The following is a 21,062-nucleotide window of genomic DNA, read 5'->3' on the forward strand; positions in this document are numbered from 1 at the left end:
CGTCAAAGGAAGGTTACTAGTGGGGTTTCATCTAAAAAAAAATTTTTTTTTTCTTATTAATCGTGGTTTGAAAGTGTCAAAAAAAATGTTATCCGTTCTTTTTCATTTAATATTCAATGTAAACAAATATAGGGTTTAGTATCGGGTGTAAGTTAGTTCTACACTTCGGGATACGGCATGTCTGGATAAGAAACCCCTCCGGCCTCCGGCCGTCGGGGTTTCTTATCCAGACACACCTATCCCTCAGTGTATAACTATTACAGAATTTAATGAACTTATTCAACAATATGATATCTTATGTTTTGTTGAAACAAAGACCAACGATATAGATGAAATAAACATACCAGGGTATACTGTGAAAATAAAAAAATCGCTGTAAATATGCAAGCGTTAAATCAGGGGGAATAATCCTTGCTTATAAATCTAATTTATCTGAGCACATTCATCCTATTGAAACAGATAGTAAATATATATTTTTGGTTCAAAATTTATAAAAAAAATGTTTCATCTATGTCAAGATATTATTTTTGGTATTGTATACATTCCACCAGAAAATTCATCATATTGTATAGGTGACCTTTTAAATAAATTGAACATGAACTTTATATGTTTAGTTCAGATCACAGTTATATATGCCTTCTTGGAGATTTTAATGCCAGAACAGGCGAAGACCTAGATTTCACAGAAGTAACTTATGATGAATTTTCAGGAATGTTTGATTTAAATGATGTATCTTTAAACACGTTAACAAACTCCAATATTCATATTTCAAGAAAAAGTATGGATAAAATGAAAAATAATTTTAGTAACATTTTCCTACAGCTATGTAGAGCTAACAATTTATTTATCTGTAATGGAAGAATCGGGATGACAAAGACAAAGGCCAGTTTACATGCAAAAATATCAGTGTGGTAGATTATGTTATTGGCTCTGCACATTTTCTTACACTTCTTCAAAACTTTTCTATTCTTGAAACATCAAAACTATTTTCCGATGTTCACACTCCATTGTCACTTTCGATGTGTATATATGAAAATGAGAAAAGAAATCATTTAAAAAAAAACTGCCCACCAACTGACGAAGTTGAAAAAGGGGACAACAAAAATGTGGATACCTTTATTGAAAATATAGATAAAATTCATACTAACTGAGCTTGAGTCTGTAAATATAGAAGATGTAAATCATAATTGTGTAAATAGTATAGTTAAAAGAACTTGTGATGTACTTGTTGATGCTGCTAAGACTACTTTTGGTACATATATGAAACATAATAAACATACTAATGGTAAAGTAACTACATCTAAGCCTTGGTTTGACGAAGATTGCAAGACTGCAAGAAAAAATTTCAAAAAATCTAAGAGAAAACTGAAACGTAACTTTTCACCAGATCTTTCCAATGAGACAAAATCTCTAGAAAAGCAATACAAAAGAACTATAGTAAAGGTATCCAAAAACACCGCAAGAAAATTAGGAACAAAATTAGTAATTTAAAATCGAAAAATCCAAAGGAATACTGGAGAATTTTTAATAACAACAAAAAATCAAAAACTCCAGATATCCCAATTACTGTTTTGTTTGATTTTTTTAAAGATTTAAATAACGGAGAAAATGTAGAGAACGAAATTCCTACAGAAAACCATGTTGATATAGATAGTTTGAATGTATATATAAACTCTGTAATCACTCGTGATGAAGTTGAAAATGCTTTAAAGGGTCTGAAGAATAATAAAGCATTAGAGCTCTAATGATATAATTGTTAATGAATATCTTAAGCATTCATTTAGTGTTATGTCTGATATTTATGTAAAACTATTTAATGTAACTTTTGATACAGGTATCGTACCCGAAGAATGGCTATGGAGCGATATAATTCCAATGTTTAAAAATAAAGGGGATAAATTTGATCAAGAAAATTTCAGACCTATCACCATGATAAGCAACTTTGTGAAACTTTTAACATCTAATAAAAGATAAATGATAAATTATTTTACTGCACAGGCACATTTTTAGCTATTATTTTTATATTGACCTTTAATCGGTATTCTGTTAAATTCCTCAAAACACTTACTATAGCTCGAGTATTACTTAGCAAAAAAAAGGAGTTGTACTTGTACTAGAAGACTCAGGCAAACTATATGATCAGTATCTATTTTAAGTGATAAGTTGGTGAGGAACGAGATACCGAAGATACGAGTTTACCTACAACCATAATCTAAACAATTGAAAATTAAAATACCATATAACTAATGCTTTTATTACGCGCAAATAATACACATCCGAGTACTTGAGTAAAATGTGTTTTGTGTACGTTGTTGGCTTCTTCATTTTCGGGCTTGGTCGAAAGCTGTGAAGAACAGTGAACACTTCCGGGTTAAAATGTGACGTCACATCTTGGAAAAGAAGAAAACACAAAGACACTTTTACCTTGATTTTAAAAAAATAAGGAACTTTATGGTAGAAAAATTCGAGTCAAATACCTAATTAGTGAAGAAATGAGTGAACTCACTCCAGACGAGGTAGATTATTGAAGCTAAACCCATAAGCCAACAATAACGATTTGTCATCCTATTTTCAGTGTTTAGACTGTTAGAGACCAAATTTATAAAAAAAAGATTGTTGTTCGTCGACGTTTCCAAAATACATATATTGCTTTTTTGCAGAAGTATTAATTATTTGCATCAGGGCCTTAGCAGAAATATTGGGTTTTTTTTTTGTACATACATTTTTGACATGATACAAAAATAAGACAATGTGGTATCAGGGTTTGACATAATCTTTTGCATATAAGGGCTTTCAAGATGTTTTGGCCACACAAACAGTTCTGCCACAGGTTGTTGCAGCCAAAGTTCCAGTTCAATCATTGTTTTTTTGGCTGTAGTTGATTCTGCCACACTTTTTCGTATTGTTCTTAACATATATACATTATTACTTTACACATAGATTCTACCACTGCATCGAGTGTGATACGATATTTATCCACTCCAGACAGTTAAATTTTCAAATTTAAAACGCGAGGCTCGACGAGCGTTTTAAATATTTAAAACTTAACTGTTGAGAGTAAATAAATACCGTATTACACGAGATTTGGTGGTGGAATCTGTTTCTCTAATGATTTTCAAACAATATGCTGGCAAACTTATTCCGTCTTTTCGAATGATCTGCAAAAAGATGTGTTTTTTCTATATGACATCAGGCATGGTCATGATGGTTGCCTTTTTTCATGCCGTCACAATCGTAAATTCGACGTCATAATCGGATTTAAACCAATGAAGAACTGAGATCAAACGAACCACACGTTGATTAAATTTTGTTATACAATTGGTGAAAAAAGGGATTAATTGACGAAGAATTAGAGAAACAGTTATATACGTCTAGGAAAGCTTTATTTAGATTCGGTATAGTTTATATTAGCTACAGAACATAAGATCTGGAGAGCTTTTAACTAAATGCATACAAACATATACATCATAAACACGATCATGCACACAAACTAAAAGTAGAGAAAGCACACGTACATTGCAAAAGAAAATCTGTGTATTCCTCCTATTCAAAACAGGTACAGTATGAGTTTTTGTCATTGTGGATGGCCATGCAATGACCCATAGTCATGGTAGAATACTTCCTTTTCCTTAGGTTTTTACATGGCAAACAACTCATACCATATCACCTTAACCATGTTAACTTAGCAAATGTACTTGAATGCAACTGTTGAAAAATGCATTTGATTTTATCATGTTTATCAATTTCCATAGTTTTATCTCAATGACAAATGCACAAAATATAAACAATTGAAATGTACAAGTAATGATTAAAAGATATTGAAATTTGTTTTTAGTTTCAAAATTCATTTCAAGTTTCAATTTCAACTTTTTCTCCTTCTACCAAATGTGTCAAATTATGACTGATCCTCTTAATAACAGTTAACTGTATGTGTTACATAACGTTATTATCAATTAAAATACGACTCAGCTAGTTAAACAAGGGTGCTACCCACTGATGCACAGGTTTCTGATATGGAAAATTATGTGTTTCGGATGTGTGTACATGCCTTATAGTAATGTTTACGGTAACTACTGACAAAATGTCGGGTAGTCCAAATGACTTCTAATTTCAGAACTCCATGTAGTCCTCAAGTACATGAAGTAGGTGCTGTATTATCTGACTACTGTTTGTGTCAAATCCTGGGTATGATTGCCTATGAGAACTGGCCACCAGAGACCAAATAGCGCAACATAAGAACACAAACTGTAAAAATCATTTGAAAAGGGCTTGCCTCATCAGATTGACACAAAGCACAAAAAAACAGCTACATGTAGCTCAAAAAGAACTAAAGACACAAATGACCGATCGAACAAGTTTTTTTTTGGAATAATGAAAATAGAAATCACATTATCATGATTATCAACAAACTAATATCTGGTTTGAGATTTCATTTTCAATTGATTATAACAGATAAGAAGAAGACGTCTGGCCAGGTTAGCAGGAAACCAGACTACCCCTCCAGATGGAGACAGGTCAACAGGAACCCAGTCTACACCTTCTAGTCAGTCTTCAGAAAGACAATCAAGTCAGTCAACACCAAGTCAATCATCAGTAGATACTACACAAAGGCGAACTCTTCCAAGTAAGTCATCTGTAGATACTACACAGAGAAGAACTCTTCCAAGTAAGTCATCTGTAGATACTACACAGAGAAGAACTCTTCCAAGTAAGTCATCTGTAGATACTACACAAAGACGAACTCTTCCAAGTAAGTCATGAGTAGATACTACACAGAGAAGAACTCTTCCAAGTAAGTCATCTGTAGATACTACACAGAGAAGAACTCTTCAAAGTAAGTCATCTGTAGATACTACACAAAGACGAACTCTTCCAAGTAAGTCATCTGTAGATACTACACAGAGAAGAACTCTTCCAAGTAAGTCATTAGTAGATACTACACAGAGAAGAACTCTTCCAAGTAAGTCATCAGTAGATACTACACAGAGAAGAACTCTTCCAAGTAAGTCATCTGTAGATACTAAACAAAGACGAACTCTTCCAAGTAAGTCATCTGTAGATACTACACAAAGAAGAACTCTTCCAAGTAAGTCATTAGTAGATACTAAACAAAGACGAACTCTTCCAAGTAAGTCATCTGTAGATACTACACAGAGAAGAACTCTTCCAAGTAAGTCATCTGTAGATACTACACAGAGTAGAACTCTTCCAAGTAAGTCATTAGTAGACACTAAACAAAGACGAACTCTTCCAAGTAAGTCATCTGTAGATACTACACAAAGAAGAACTCTTCCAAGTAAGTCATCTGTAGATACTACACAGAGAAGAACTCTTCCAAGTAAGTCATCAGTAGATACTACACAGAGAAGAACTCTTCCAAGTAAGTCATCAGTAGATACTACACAAAGACGAACTCTTCCAAGTAAGTCATCAGTAGATACTACACAGAGAAGAACTCTTCCAAGTAAGTCATCAGTAGATACTACACAGAGAAGAACTCTTCCAAGTAAGTCATCAGTAGATACTAAACAAAGACGAACTCTTCCAAGTAAGTCATCTGTAGATACTACACAGAGTAGAACTCTTCCAAGTAAGTCATCTGTAGATACTACACAGAGAAGAACTCTTCCAAGTAAGTCATCAGTAGATACTAAACAAAGACGAACTTTTCCAAGTAAGTCATCTGTAGATACTACACAGAGAAGAACTCTTCGAAGTAAGTCATCAGTAGATACTACACAGAGAAGAACTCTTCCAAGTAAGTCATTAGTAGATACTACACAGAGAAGAACTCTTCCAAGTAAGTCATGAGTAGATACTACACAGAGAAGAACTCTTCCAAGTAAGTCATCCGTAGATACTACACAGAGAAGAACTCTTCCAAGTAAGTCATCAGTAGATACTAAACAAAGATGAACTCTTCCAAGTAAGTCATCTGTAGATACTACACAGAGTAGAACTCTTCCAAGTAAGTCATCTGTAGATACTACACAGAGAAGAACTCTTCCAAGTAAGTCATCAGTAGATACTAAACAAAGACGAACTCTTCCAAGTAAGTCATCTGTAGATACTACACAGAGAAGAACTCTTCCAAGTAAGTCATCAGTAGATACTACACAGAGAAGAACTCTTCCAAGTAAGTCATTAGTAGATACTACACAGAGAAGAACTCTTCCAAGTAAGTCATCAGTAGATACTACACAGAGAAGAACTCTTCCAAGTAAGTCATTAGTAGATACTACACAGAGAAGAACTCTTCCAAGTAAGTAATTAGTAGATACTAAACAAAGACGAACTCTTCCAAGTAAGTCATCTGTAGATACTACACAGAGAAGAACTCTTCCAAGTAAGTCATTAGTAGATACTAAACAAAGACGAACTCTTCCAAGTAAGTCATCTGTAGATACTACACAGAGAAGAACCCTTCCAAGTAAGTCATCTGTAGATACTACACAGAGAAGAACTCTTCCAAGTAAGTCATCAGTAGATACTACACAGAGTAGAAATTTAAAAAAATATTTCAATACTTCAGTTCCAAGGTACATTTGTAATTGAATGGTAGGTAAAGACTAAAACAAATATTCACAATAACCATGATAACATTGCAACACAATATATGATACACCTAGTAAATGCAAGAAATCTAAAAATCTTACAAAAATGACAAACATCAATGCATCACATCAGTCAAACAGAATAAAGCAATTGAATTTGTTGAAAATAGTTCACTTTCTCTTCAACCTCTTACTCGGGTAGTGACTATATTTAATTTTGGCAATTCAGTTAATGTTTGCCCTTTTATTTTCATTTAAAGTTCAAAATAAATAAAATGAGTAAAGTAATTTGAATAACATTTTCTCTATCACTATAGTTTCAGGTTGTTTAATGGAAAACATATAACTTTCAATGATTTTTTCAGTTACTTTATATGTTAAGACCCAATCACAGCAGACTCTTTAAAAATACTTTTGATTGAAAAAAAAGTCACAGTAAAACCTTTATAAATGGGTCGGCTATGGAACTATGACTGTACTAGTAGTCTATTATTTCCCATTCATCAACAAACTATTAAGTCCAGTTATACTATGACTGCTAACTCGGCGCAGTAAGATTACAGTAAAACCTGTATAAATGGGTCGGTTATGGGACTATGACTGTACTAGTAGTCTATTATTTCCCATTCATAAACAAACTATGATGTCCAGTTATACTATGACTGCTTATACAAATTACTCAGAGCAGTAAGATTTAGTGCAAGAAATTGCTGTGTAGAGAGATAGATACCCCCAACTAACTTACAATAATTTAACATGCTAGACATCTATATATAAAAGTGTAAATGACAGCATCTGGACATTAAATGACCCTTGATAGTGTAAAGATTTTCTTTTTTAATAAGGGAAAGGAAAGTTGCACACCTCTGCAAGAAGGAAGGTGATTTTGGGGAAAAAAAAACAGAACAAAAAGTTAATTCATATTTGTCAATGTAAAAGAAAAAATCTCTTTAAAAAAAGAATGCTTTACAAAAGTGCCCTTTTCTAAGACTATGCCTCTCTACCCTCAGTTTCTAGTTAGAACATTGGTTTTAGAGAAATGTTTTTATTTGCAATGATTTGTTTTTCAGGTACTTTAAGTGTAGACCCAATCACACCAGACTCACAGAGAAGTATGGAAGTGGATTCAGAATGCTCAGAAAAACAGTAAGTTTGTTGTGACATTGCTGACATCTGTGACTGTTGACGAAGACTTAATTTTGAATCATCACAGTAAAGTTGCTTTGTGTTGACATAATCTCTGACTAATAGCTAGGGTAATGGAGAACTTACTGCAGACCCTTTACCAGAGTAAAGTTACTTTGTGTTGACATAATTTGTGACTAATAGGATAATGGAGAACTTACTGCAGACCCTTCACCACAGTAAAGTTACTTTGTGTTGACATAATTTGTGACTAATAGGATAATGGAGAACTTACTGCAGACCCTTTACCACAGTAAAGTTACTTTGTGTTGACATAATCTCTGACTAATAGCTAGGGTAATGGAGAACTAACTACAGACCCTTTACCACAGTAAAGTTACTTTGTGTTGACATAATTTGTGACTAATAGGATAATGGAGAACTTACTGCAGACCCTTTACCACAGTAAAGTTACTTTGTGTTGACATAATCTCTGACTAATAGCTAGGGTAATGGAGAACTAACTACAGAACCTTTACCACAGTAAAGTTACTTTGTGTTGACATAATCTCTGACTAATAGCTAGGGTAATGGAGAACTAACTACAGACCCTTTACCACAGTAAAGTTACTTTGTGTTGACATAATCTCTGACTAATAGCTAGGATAATGGAGAACTAACTACAGACCCTTCACCACAGTAAAGTTACTTTGTGTTGACATAATCTCTGACTAATAGGATAATGGAGAACTACCTACAGACCCTTTACCACAGTAAAGTTACTTTGTGTGGACATAATCTCTGACTAATAGCTAGGGTAATGGAGAACTAACAACAGACCCTTTACCACAGTAAAGTAACTTTGTGTTGACATAATCTCTGATTAATAGGATAATGGAGAACTTACTGCAGACCCTTTACCACAGTAAAGTTACTTTGTGTTGACATAATCTCTGACTAATAGGATAATGGAGAACTAACTACAGACCCTTCACCACAGTAAAGTTACTTTGTGTTGACATAATCTCTGACTAATAGCTAGGATAATGGAGAACTAACTACAGACCCTTTGCCACAGTAAAGTTACTTTGTGTTGACATAATCTCTGACTAATAGGATAATGGAGAACTACCTACAGACCCTTTACCACAGTAAAGTTACTTTGTGTTGACATAATCTCTGACTAATAGCTAGGGTAATGGAGAACTAACAACAGACCCTTTACCACAGTAAAGTAACTTTGTGTTGACATAATCTCTGATTAATAGGATAATGGAGAACTTACTGCAGACCCTTTACCACAGTAAAGTTACTTTGTGTTGACATAATCTCTGACTAATAGCTAGGGTAATGGAGAACTAGCTACAGACCCTTCACCACAGTAAAGTTACTTTGTGTTGACATAATCTCTGACTAATAGGATAATGGAGAACTAACTACAGACCCTTCACCACAGTAAAGTTACTTTGTGTTGACATAATCTCTGACTAATAGGATAATGGAGAACTAACTACAGACCCTTTGCCACAGTAAAGTTACTTTGTGTTGACATAATCTCTGACTAATAGCTAGGGTAATGGAGAACTAACTACAGACCCTTTACCACAGTAAAGTAACTTTGTGTTGACATAATCTCTGACTAATAGGGTAATGGAGAACTAACTACAGACCCTTCACCACAGTAAAGTTACTTTGTGTTGACACAATCTCTGACTAATAGGATAATGGAGAACTAACTACAGACCCTTTACCACAGTAAAGTTACTTTGTGTTGACATAATCTCTGACTAATAGCTAGGGTAATGGAGAACTAACTACAGACCCTTTACCACAGTAAAGTTACTTTGTGTTGACATAATCTCTGACTAATAGCTAGGGTAATGGAGAACTAACTACAGACCCTTCACCACAGTAAAGTTACTTTGTGTTGACATAATCTCTGACTAATAGGATAATGGAGAACTAACTACAGACCCTTTGCCACAGTAAAGTTACTTTGTGATGACATAATCTCTGACTAATAGCTAAGGTAATGGAGAACTAACTACAGACCCTTTACCACAGTAAAGTAACTTTGTGTTGACATAATCTCTGACTAATAGGGTAATGGAGAACTAACTACACACCCTTCACCACAGTAAAGTTACTTTGTGTTGACATAATCTCTGACTAATAGGATAATGGAGAACTAACTACAGACCCTTTACCACAGTAAAGTTACTTTGTGTTGACATAATCTCTGACTAATAGCTAGGGTAATGGAGAACTAACTACAGACCCTTTACCACAGTAAAGTTACTTTGTGTTGACATAATCTCTGACTAATAGCTAGGGTAATGGAGAACTAACTACAGACCCTTCACCACAGTAAAGTTACTTTGTGTTGACATAATCTCTGACTAATAGGATAATGGAGAACTAACTACAGACCCTTCACCACAGTAAAGTTACTTTGTGTTGACATAATCTCTGACTAATAGCTAGGATAATGGAGAACTAACTACAGACCCTTCACCACAGTAAAGTTACTTTGTGTTGACATAATCTCTGACTAATAGGATAATGGAGAACTACCTACAGACCCTTTACCACAGTAAAGTTACTTTGTGTGGACATAATCTCTGACTAATAGCTAGTGTAATGGAGAACTAACAACAGACCCTTTACCACAGTAAAGTAACTTTGTGTTGACATAATCTCTGATTAATAGGATAATGGAGAACTTACTGCAGACCCTTTACCACAGTAAAGTTACTTTGTGTTGACATAATCTCTGACTAATAGCTAGGGTAATGGAGAACTAGCTACAGACCCTTTACCACAGTAAAGTTACTTTGTGTTGACATAATCTCTGACTAATAGGATAATGGAGAACTAACTACAGACCATTTACCACAGTAAAGTTACTTTGTGTTGACATAATCTCTGACTAATAGGATAATGGAGAACTAACTACAGACCCTTTGCCACAGTAAAGTTACTTTGTGTTGACATAATCTCTGACTAATAGCTAGGATAATGGAGAACTAACTACAGACCCTTTACCACAGTAAAGTTACTTTGTGTTGACATAATCTCTGACTAATAGCTAGGGTAATGGAGAACTTACTGCAGACCCTTCACCACAGTAAAGTTACTTTGTGTTGACATAATCTCTGACTATTAGGATAATGGAGAACTAACTACAGACCCTTTGCCACAGTAAAGTTACTTTGTGTTGACATAATCTCTGACTAATAGCTAGGGTAATGGAGAACTAACTACAGACCCTTTACCACAGTAAAGTAACTTTGTGTTGACATAATCTCTGATTAATAGCTAGGGTAATGGAGAACTAGCTACAGACCCTTTACCACAGTAAAGTAACTTTGTGTTGACATAATCTCTGATTAATAGCTAGGGTAATGGAGAACTAACTACAGACCCTTTACCACAGTCAAGTTACTTTGTGTTGACATAATCTCTGACTTATAGGATAATGGAGAACTAACTACAGACCCTTTACCACAGTAAAGTTACTTTGTGTTGACATAATCTCTGACTAATAGCTAGGGTAATGGAGAACTAGCTACAGACCCTTCACCACAGTAAAGTTACTTTGTGTTGACATAATCTCTGACTAATAGCTAGGGTAATGGAGAACTAGCTACAGACCCTTTACCACAGTAAAGTTACTTTGTGTTGACATAATCTCTGACTAATAGGATAATGGAGAACTAACTACAGACCCTTTACCACAGTAAAGTAACTTTGTGTTGACATAATCTCTGACTAATAGCTAGGGTAATGGAGAACTAACTACAGACCCTTTACCACAGTAAAGTTACTTTGTGTTGACATAATCTCTGACTAATAGGATAATGGAGAACTACCTACAGGCCCTTTACCACAGTAAAGTTACTTTGTGTGGACATAATCTCTGACTAATAGCTAGGGTAATGGAGAACTAACAACAGACCCTTTACCACAGTAAAGTAACTTTGTGTTGACATAATCTCTGATTAATAGGATAATGGAGAACTTACTGCAGACCCTTTACCACAGTAAAGTTACTTTGTGTTGACATAATCTCTGACTAATAGGATAATGGAGAACTAACTACAGACCCTTCACCACAGTAAAGTTCCTTTGTGTTGACATAATCTCTGACATATAGCTAGGGTAATGGAGAACTAACTACAGACCCTTCACCACAGTAAAGTTACTTTGTGTTGACATAATCTCTGACTAATAGCTACGGTAATGGAGAACTTACTGCAGACCCTTCACCACAGTAAAGTTACTTTGTGTTGACATAATCTCTGACTAATAGGATAATGGAGAACTAACTACAGACCCTTCATCACAGTAAAGTTACTTTGTGTTGACATAATCTCTGACTAATAGCTAGGGTAATGGAGAACTAACTACAGACCCTTCACCACAGTAAAGTTACTTTGTGTTGACATAATCTCTGACTAATAGCTAGGGTAATGGAGAACTAACTACAGACCCTTTACCACAGTAAAGTTACTTTGTGTTGATATAATCTCTGACTAATAGGATAATGGAGAACTAACTACAGACCCTTCACCACAGTAAAGTTACTTTGTGTTGACATAATCTCTGCCAATAGCTAGGGTAATGGAGAACTAACTACAGACCCTTTACCACAGTAAAGTTACTTTGTGTTGATATAATCTCTGACTAATAGGATAATGGAGAACTAACTACAGACCCTTCCCCACAGTAAAGTTACTTTGTGTTGACATAATCTCTGCCAATAGCTAGGGTAATGGAGAACTAACTACAGACCCTTCACCACAGTAAAGTTACTTTGTGTTGACATAATCTCTGACTAATAGCTAGGGTAATGGAGAACTAACTACAGACCCTTCACCACAGTAAAGTTACTTTGTGTTGACATAATCTCTGACTAATAGCTAGGGTAATGGAGAACTAACTACAGACCCTTTACCACAGTAAAGTAACTTTGTGTTGACATAATCTCTGACTAATAGGGTAATGGAGAACTAACTACAGACCCTTTACCACAGTAAAGTAACTTTGTGTTGACATAATCTCTGACTAATAGGGTAATGGAGAACTAACTACAGACCCTTCACCACAGTAAAGTCACTTTGTGTTGACATAATCTCTGCCAATAGCTAGGGTAATGGAGAACTAACTACAGACCCTTCACCACAGTAAAGTTACTTTGTGTTGACATAATCTCTGACTAATAGCTAGGGTAATGGAGAACTAACTACAGACCCTTCACCACAGTAAAGTAACTTTGTGTTGACATAATCTCTGACTAATAGCTAGGGTAATGGAGAACTAACTACAGACCCTTTACCACAATAAAGTAACTTTGTGTTGACATAATCTCTGACTAATAGGGTAATGGAGAACTAACTACAGACCCTTCACCACAGTAAAGTTACTTTGTGTTGACATAATTTGTGACTAATAGGATAATGGAGAACTAACTACAGACCCTTTACCACAGTAAAGTTACTTTGTGTTGACATAATCTCTGACTAATAGGATAATGGAGAACTAACTACAGACCCTTCACCACAGTAAAGTTACTTTGTGTTGACATAATCTCTGCCAATAGCTAGGGTAATGGAGAACTAACTACAGACCCTTCACCACAGTAAAGTTACTTTGTGTTGACATAATCTCTGACTAATAGCTAGGGTAATGGAGAACTAGCTACAGACCCTTTACCACAGTAAAGTTACTTTGTGTTGACATAATCTCTGACTAATAGGATAATGGAGAACTAACTACAGACCCTTTACCACAGTAAAGTAACTTTGTGTTGACATAATCTCTGACTAATAGCTAGGGTAATGGAGAACTAACTACAGACCCTTTACCACAGTAAAGTTACTTTGTGTTGACATAATCTCTGACTAATAGGATAATGGAGAACTACCTACAGGCCCTTTACCACAGTAAAGTTACTTTGTGTGGACATAATCTCTGACTAATAGCTAGGGTAATGGAGAACTAACAACAGACCCTTTACCACAGTAAAGTAACTTTGTGTTGACATAATCTCTGATTAATAGGATAATGGAGAACTTACTGCAGACCCTTTACCACAGTAAAGTTACTTTGTGTTGACATAATCTCTGACTAATAGGATAATGGAGAACTAACTACAGACCCTTCACCACAGTAAAGTTCCTTTGTGTTGACATAATCTCTGACATATAGCTAGGGTAATGGAGAACTAACTACAGACCCTTCACCACAGTAAAGTTACTTTGTGTTGACATAATCTCTGACTAATAGCTACGGTAATGGAGAACTTACTGCAGACCCTTCACCACAGTAAAGTTACTTTGTGTTGACATAATCTCTGACTAATAGGATAATGGAGAACTAACTACAGACCCTTCATCACAGTAAAGTTACTTTGTGTTGACATAATCTCTGACTAATAGCTAGGGTAATGGAGAACTAACTACAGACCCTTCACCACAGTAAAGTTACTTTGTGTTGACATAATCTCTGACTAATAGCTAGGGTAATGGAGAACTAACTACAGACCCTTTACCACAGTAAAGTTACTTTGTGTTGATATAATCTCTGACTAATAGGATAATGGAGAACTAACTACAGACCCTTCACCACAGTAAAGTTACTTTGTGTTGACATAATCTCTGCCAATAGCTAGGGTAATGGAGAACTAACTACAGACCCTTTACCACAGTAAAGTTACTTTGTGTTGATATAATCTCTGACTAATAGGATAATGGAGAACTAACTACAGACCCTTCCCCACAGTAAAGTTACTTTGTGTTGACATAATCTCTGCCAATAGCTAGGGTAATGGAGAACTAACTACAGACCCTTCACCACAGTAAAGTTACTTTGTGTTGACATAATCTCTGACTAATAGCTAGGGTAATGGAGAACTAACTACAGACCCTTCACCACAGTAAAGTTACTTTGTGTTGACATAATCTCTGACTAATAGCTAGGGTAATGGAGAACTAACTACAGACCCTTTACCACAGTAAAGTAACTTTGTGTTGACATAATCTCTGACTAATAGGGTAATGGAGAACTAACTACAGACCCTTTACCACAGTAAAGTAACTTTGTGTTGACATAATCTCTGACTAATAGGGTAATGGAGAACTAACTACAGACCCTTCACCACAGTAAAGTCACTTTGTGTTGACATAATCTCTGCCAATAGCTAGGGTAATGGAGAACTAACTACAGACCCTTCACCACAGTAAAGTTACTTTGTGTTGACATAATCTCTGACTAATAGCTAGGGTAATGGAGAACTAACTACAGACCCTTCACCACAGTAAAGTAACTTTGTGTTGACATAATCTCTGACTAATAGCTAGGGTAATGGAGAACTAACTACAGACCCTTTACCACAATAAAGTAACTTTGTGTTGACATAATCTCTGACTAATAGGGTAATGGAGAACTAACTACAGACCCTTCACCACAGTAAAGTTACTTTGTGTTGACATAATTTGTGACTAATAGGATAATGGAGAACTAACTACAGACCCTTTACCACAGTAAAGTTACTTTGTGTTGACATAATCTCTGACTAATAGCTAGGGTAATGGAGAACTAACTACAGACCCTTTACCACAGTAAAGTTACTTTGTGTTGACATAATCTCTGACTAATAGCTAGGGTAATGGAGAACTAACTACAGACCCTTTACCACAGTAAAGTTACTTTGTGTTGACATAATCTCTGACTAATAGCTAGGATAATGGAGAACTAACTACAGACCCTTCACCACAGTAAAGTTACTTTGTGTTGACATAATTTGTGACTAATAGGATAATGGAGAACTAACTGCAGACCCTTCACCACAGTAAAGTTACTTTGTGTTGACATAATCTCTGACTTATAGGATAATGGAGAACTAACTACAGACCCTTTACCACAGTAAAGTTACTTTGTGTTGACATAATCTCTGACTAATAGCTAGGGTAATGGAGAACTTACTGCAGACCCTTCACCACAGTAAAGTTACTTTGTGTGGACATAATCTCTGACTAATAGCTAGGGTAATGGAGAACTAACTACAGACCCTTTACCACATTAAAGTTACTTTGTGTTGACATAATCTCTGACTAATAGCTAGGGTAATGGAGAACTAACTACAGACCCTTTACCACAGTAAAGTTACTTTGTGTTGACATAATCTCTGACTAATAGGATAATGGAGAACTAACTGCAGACCCTTCACCACAGTAAAGTTACTTTGTGTTGACATAATCTCTGACTAATAGGATAATGGAGAACTAACTACAGACCCTTCACCACAGTAAAGTTACTTTGTGTTGACATAATCTCTGACTAATAGGATAATGGAGAACTAACTACAGACCCTTTACCACAGTAAAGTTACTTTGTGTTGACATAATCTCTGACTAATAGCTAGGGTAATGGAGAACTTACTGCAGACCCTTCACCACAGTAAAGTTACTTTGTGTTGACATAATCTCTGACTAATAGGATAATGGAGAACTAACTACAGACCCTTTACCACAGTAAAGTTACTTTGTGTTGACATAATCTCTGACTAATAGCTAGGGTAATGGAGAACTAGCTACAGACCCTTTACCACAGTAAAGTTACTTTGTGTTGACATAATTTGTGACTAATAGGATAATGGAGAACTTACTGCAGACCCTTCACCACAGTAAAGTTACTTTGTGTTGACATAATCTCTGACTAATAGGATAATGGAGAACTAACTACAGACCCTTCACCACAGTAAAGTTACTTTGTGTTGACATAATCTCTGACTAATAGCTAGGGTAATTGAGAACTTACTGCAGACCCTTCACCACAGTAAAGTTCCTTTGTGTTGACATAATCTCTGACATATAGCTAGGGTAATGGAGAACTAACTACAGACCCTTCACCACAGTAAAGTTACTTTGTGTTGACATAATCTCTGACTAATAGCTACGGTAATGGAGAACTTACTGCAGACCCTTCACCACAGTAAAGTTACTTTGTGTTGACATAATCTCTGACTAATAGGATAATGGAGAACTAACTACAGACCCTTCACCACAGTAAAGTTACTTTGTGTTGACATAATCTCTGACTAATAGCTACGGTAATGGAGAACTTACTGCAGACCCTTCACCACAGTAAAGTTACTTTGTGTTGACATAATCTCTGACTAATAGGATAATGGAGAACTAACTACAGACCCTTCATCACAGTAAAGTTACTTTGTGTTGACATAATCTCTGACTAATAGCTAGGGTAATGGAGAACTAACTACAGACCCTTCACCACAGTAAAGTTACTTTGAGTTGACATAATCTCTGACTAATAGCTAGGGTAATGGAGAACTAACTACAGACCCTTTACCACAGTAAAGTTACTTTGTGTTGATATAATCTCTGACTAATAGGATAATGGAGAACTAACTACAGACCCTTCACCACAGTAAAGTTACTTTGTGTTGACATAATCTCTGCCAATAGCTAGGGTAATGGAGAACTAACTACAGACCCTTTACCACAGTAAAGTTACTTTGTGTTGATATAATCTCTGACTAATAGGATAATGGAGAACTAACTACAGACCCTTCACCACAGTAAAGTTACTTTGTGTTGACATAATCTCTGCCAATAGCTAGGGTAATGGAGAACTAACTACAGACCCTTCACCACAGTAAAGTTACTTTGTGTTGACATAATCTCTGACTAATAGCTAGGGTAATGGAGAACTACCTACAGACCCTTCACCACAGTAAAGTTACTTTGTGTTGACATAATCTCTGACTAATAGCTAGGGTAATGGAGAACTAACTACAGACCCTTTACCACAGTAAAGTAACTTTGTGTTGACATAATCTCTGACTAATAGGGTAATGGAGAACTAACTACAGACCCTTTACCACAGTAAAGTAACTTTGTGTTGACATAATCTCTGACTAATAGGGTAATGGAGAACTAACTACAGACCCTTCACCACAGTAAAGTCACTTTGTGTTGACATAATCTCTGCCAATAGCTAGGGTAATGGAGAACTAACTACAGACCCTTCACCACAGTAAAGTTACTTTGTGTTGACATAATCTCTGACTAATAGCTAGGGTAATGGAGAACTAACTACAGACCCTTCACCACAGTAAAGTAACTTTGTGTTGACATAATCTCTGACTTATAGCTAGGGTAATGGAGAACTAACTACAGACCCTTTACCACAGTAAAGTAACTTTGTGTTGACATAATCTCTGACTAATAGGGTAATGGAGAACTAACTACAGACCCTTCACCACAGTAAAGTTACTTTGTGTTGACATAATTTGTGACTAATAGGATAATGGAGAACTAACTACAGACCCTTTACCACAGTAAAGTTACTTTGTGTTGACATAATCTCTGACTAATAGGATAATGGAGAACTAACTACAGACCCTTTACCACAGTAAAGTTACTTTGTGTTGACATAATCTCTGACTAATAGCTAGGGTAATGGAGAACTAGCTACAGACCCTTTACCACAGTAAAGTTACTTTGTGTTGACATAATTTGTGACTAATAGGATAATGGAGAACTTACTGCAGACCCTTCACCACAGTAAAGTTACTTTGTGTTGACATAATCTCTGACTAATAGGATAATGGAGAACTAACTACAGACCCTTCACCACAGTAAAGTTACTTTGTGTTGACATAATCTCTGACTAATAGCTAGGGTAATGGAGAACTAACTACAGACCCTTTACCACAGTAAAGTTACTTTGTGTTGATATAATCTCTGACTAATAGGATAATGGAGAACTAACTACAGACCCTTCACCACAGTAAAGTTACTTTGTGTTGACATAATCTCTGCCAATAGCTAGGGTAATGGAGAACTAACTACAGACCCTTTACCACAGTAAAGTTACTTTGTGTTGATATAATCTCTGACTAATAGGATAATGGAGAACTAACTACAGACCCTTCACCACAGTAAAGTTACTTTGTGTTGACATAATCTCTGCCAATAGCTAGGGTAATGGAGAACTAACTACAGACCCTTCACCACAGTAAAGTTACTTTGTGTTGACATAATCTCTGACTAATAGCTAGGGTAATGGAGAACTAACTACAGACCCTTCACCACAGTAAAGTAACTTTGTGTTGACATAATCTCTGACTAATAGCTAGGGTAATGGAGAACTAACTACAGACCCTTTACCACAGTAAAGTAACTTTGTGTTGACATAATCTCTGACTAATAGGGTAATGGAGAATTAACTACAGACCCTTTACCACAGTAAAGTAACTTTGTGTTGACATAATCTCTGACTAATAGGGTAATGGAGAACTAACTACAGACCCTTCACCACAGTAAAGTCACTTTGTGTTGACATAATCTCTGCCAATAGCTAGGGTAATGGAGAACTAACTACAGACCCTTCACCACAGTAAAGTTACTTTGTGTTGACATAATCTCTGACTAATAGCTAGGGTAATGGAGAACTAACTACAGACCCTTCACCACAGTAAAGTAACTTTGTGTTGACATAATCTCTGACTAATAGCTAGGGTAATGGAGAACTAACTACAGACCCTTTACCACAGTAAAGTAACTTTGTGTTGACATAATCTCTGACTAATAGGGTAATGGAGAACTAACTACAGACCCTTCACCACAGTAAAGTTACTTTGTGTTGACATAATTTGTGACTAATAGGGTAATGGAGAACTAACTACAGACCCTTTACCACAGTAAAGTTACTTTGTGTTGACATAATTTGTGACTAATAGGATAATGGAGAACTAACTGCAGACCCTTCACCACAGTAAAGTTACTTTGTGTTGACATAATCTCTGACTAATAGGATAATGGAGAACTAACTACAGACCCTTTACCACAGTAAAGTTACTTTGTGTTGACATAATCTCTGACTAATAGCTAGGGTAATGGAGAACTTACTGCAGACCCTTCACCACAGTAAAGTTACTTTGTGTGGACATAATCTCTGACTAATAGCTAGGGTAATGGAGAACTAACTACAGACCCTTTACCACATTAAAGTTACTTTGTGTTGACATAATCTCTGACTAATAGGATAATGGAGAACTAACTACAGACCCTTCACCACAGTAAAGTCACTTTGTGTTGACATAATCTCTGCCAATAGCTAGGGTAATGGAGAACTAACTACAGACCCTTCACCACAGTAAAGTTACTTTGTGTTGACATAATCTCTGACTAATAGCTAGGGTAATGGAGAACTAACTACAGACCCTTCACCACAGTAAAGTAACTTTGTGTTGACATAATCTCTGACTTATAGCTAGGGTAATGGAGAACTAACTACAGACCCTTTACCACAGTAAAGTAACTTTGTGTTGACATAATCTCTGACTAATAGGGTAATGGAGAACTAACTACAGACCCTTCACCACAGTAAAGTTACTTTGTGTTGACATAATTTGTGACTAATAGGATAATGGAGAACTAACTACAGACCCTTTACCACAGTAAAGTTACTTTGTGTTGACATAATCTCTGACTAATAGGATAATGGAGAACTAACTACAGACCCTTTACCACAGTAAAGTTACTTTGTGTTGACATAATCTCTGACTAATAGCTAGGGTAATGGAGAACTAGCTACAGACCCTTTACCACAGTAAAGTTACTTTGTGTTGACATAATTTGTGACTAATAGGATAATGGAGAACTTACTGCAGACCCTTCACCACAGTAAAGTTACTTTGTGTTGACATAATCTCTGACTAATAGGATAATGGAGAACTAACTACAGACCCTTCACCACAGTAAAGTTACTTTGTGTTGACATAATCTCTGACTAATAGCTAGGGTAATGGAGAACTAACTACAGACCCTTTACCACAGTAAAGTTACTTTGTGTTGATATAATCTCTGACTAATAGGATAATGGAGAACTAACTACAGACCCTTCACCACAGTAAAGTTACTTTGTGTTGACATAATCTCTGCCAATAGCTAGGGTAATGGAGAACTAACTACAGACCCTTTACCACAGTAAAGTTACTTTGTGTTGATATAATCTCTGACTAATAGGATAATGGAGAACTAACTACAGACCCTTCACCACAGTAAAGTTACTTTGTGTTGACATAATCTCTGCCAATAGCTAGGGTAATGGAGAACTAACTACAGACCCTTCACCACAGTAAAGTTACTTTGTGTTGACATAATCTCTGACTAATAGCTAGGGTAATGGAGAACTAACTACAGACCCTTCACCACAGTAAAGTTACTTTGTGTTGACATAATCTCTGACTAATAGCTAGGGTAATGGAGAACTAACTACAGACCCTTTACCACAGTAAAGTAACTTTGTGTTGACATAATCTCTGACTAATAGGGTAATGGAGAACTAACTACA

General features: G+C 35.8%; 1 protein-coding gene across 1 annotated transcript in view; it reads left to right on the forward strand.

Annotated features, from left to right (window-relative positions):
- Positions 1-2,370: 2,370 nt before the first annotated feature.
- Positions 2,371-21,062, forward strand: part of LOC127719322 (ubiquitin conjugation factor E4 B-like) — an 82,592-nt gene continuing 63,900 nt past the window's right edge. The window contains exons 1-3 of the mRNA XM_052225378.1: positions 2,371-2,516; positions 4,453-4,624; positions 7,625-7,700. Of these exons, the coding sequence (XP_052081338.1) occupies positions 2,493-2,516; positions 4,453-4,624; positions 7,625-7,700 (272 nt within the window). The 5' untranslated portion in view covers positions 2,371-2,492. The remainder of the gene's footprint in view (positions 2,517-4,452; positions 4,625-7,624; positions 7,701-21,062) is intronic.

The sequence above is a fragment of the Mytilus californianus genome, unplaced genomic scaffold (genome assembly GCF_021869535.1).
Source record: "Mytilus californianus isolate M0D057914Y unplaced genomic scaffold, xbMytCali1.0.p SCAF_11, whole genome shotgun sequence".
In the NCBI taxonomy this organism is placed as follows: Eukaryota; Metazoa; Mollusca; class Bivalvia; order Mytilida; family Mytilidae; genus Mytilus; species Mytilus californianus.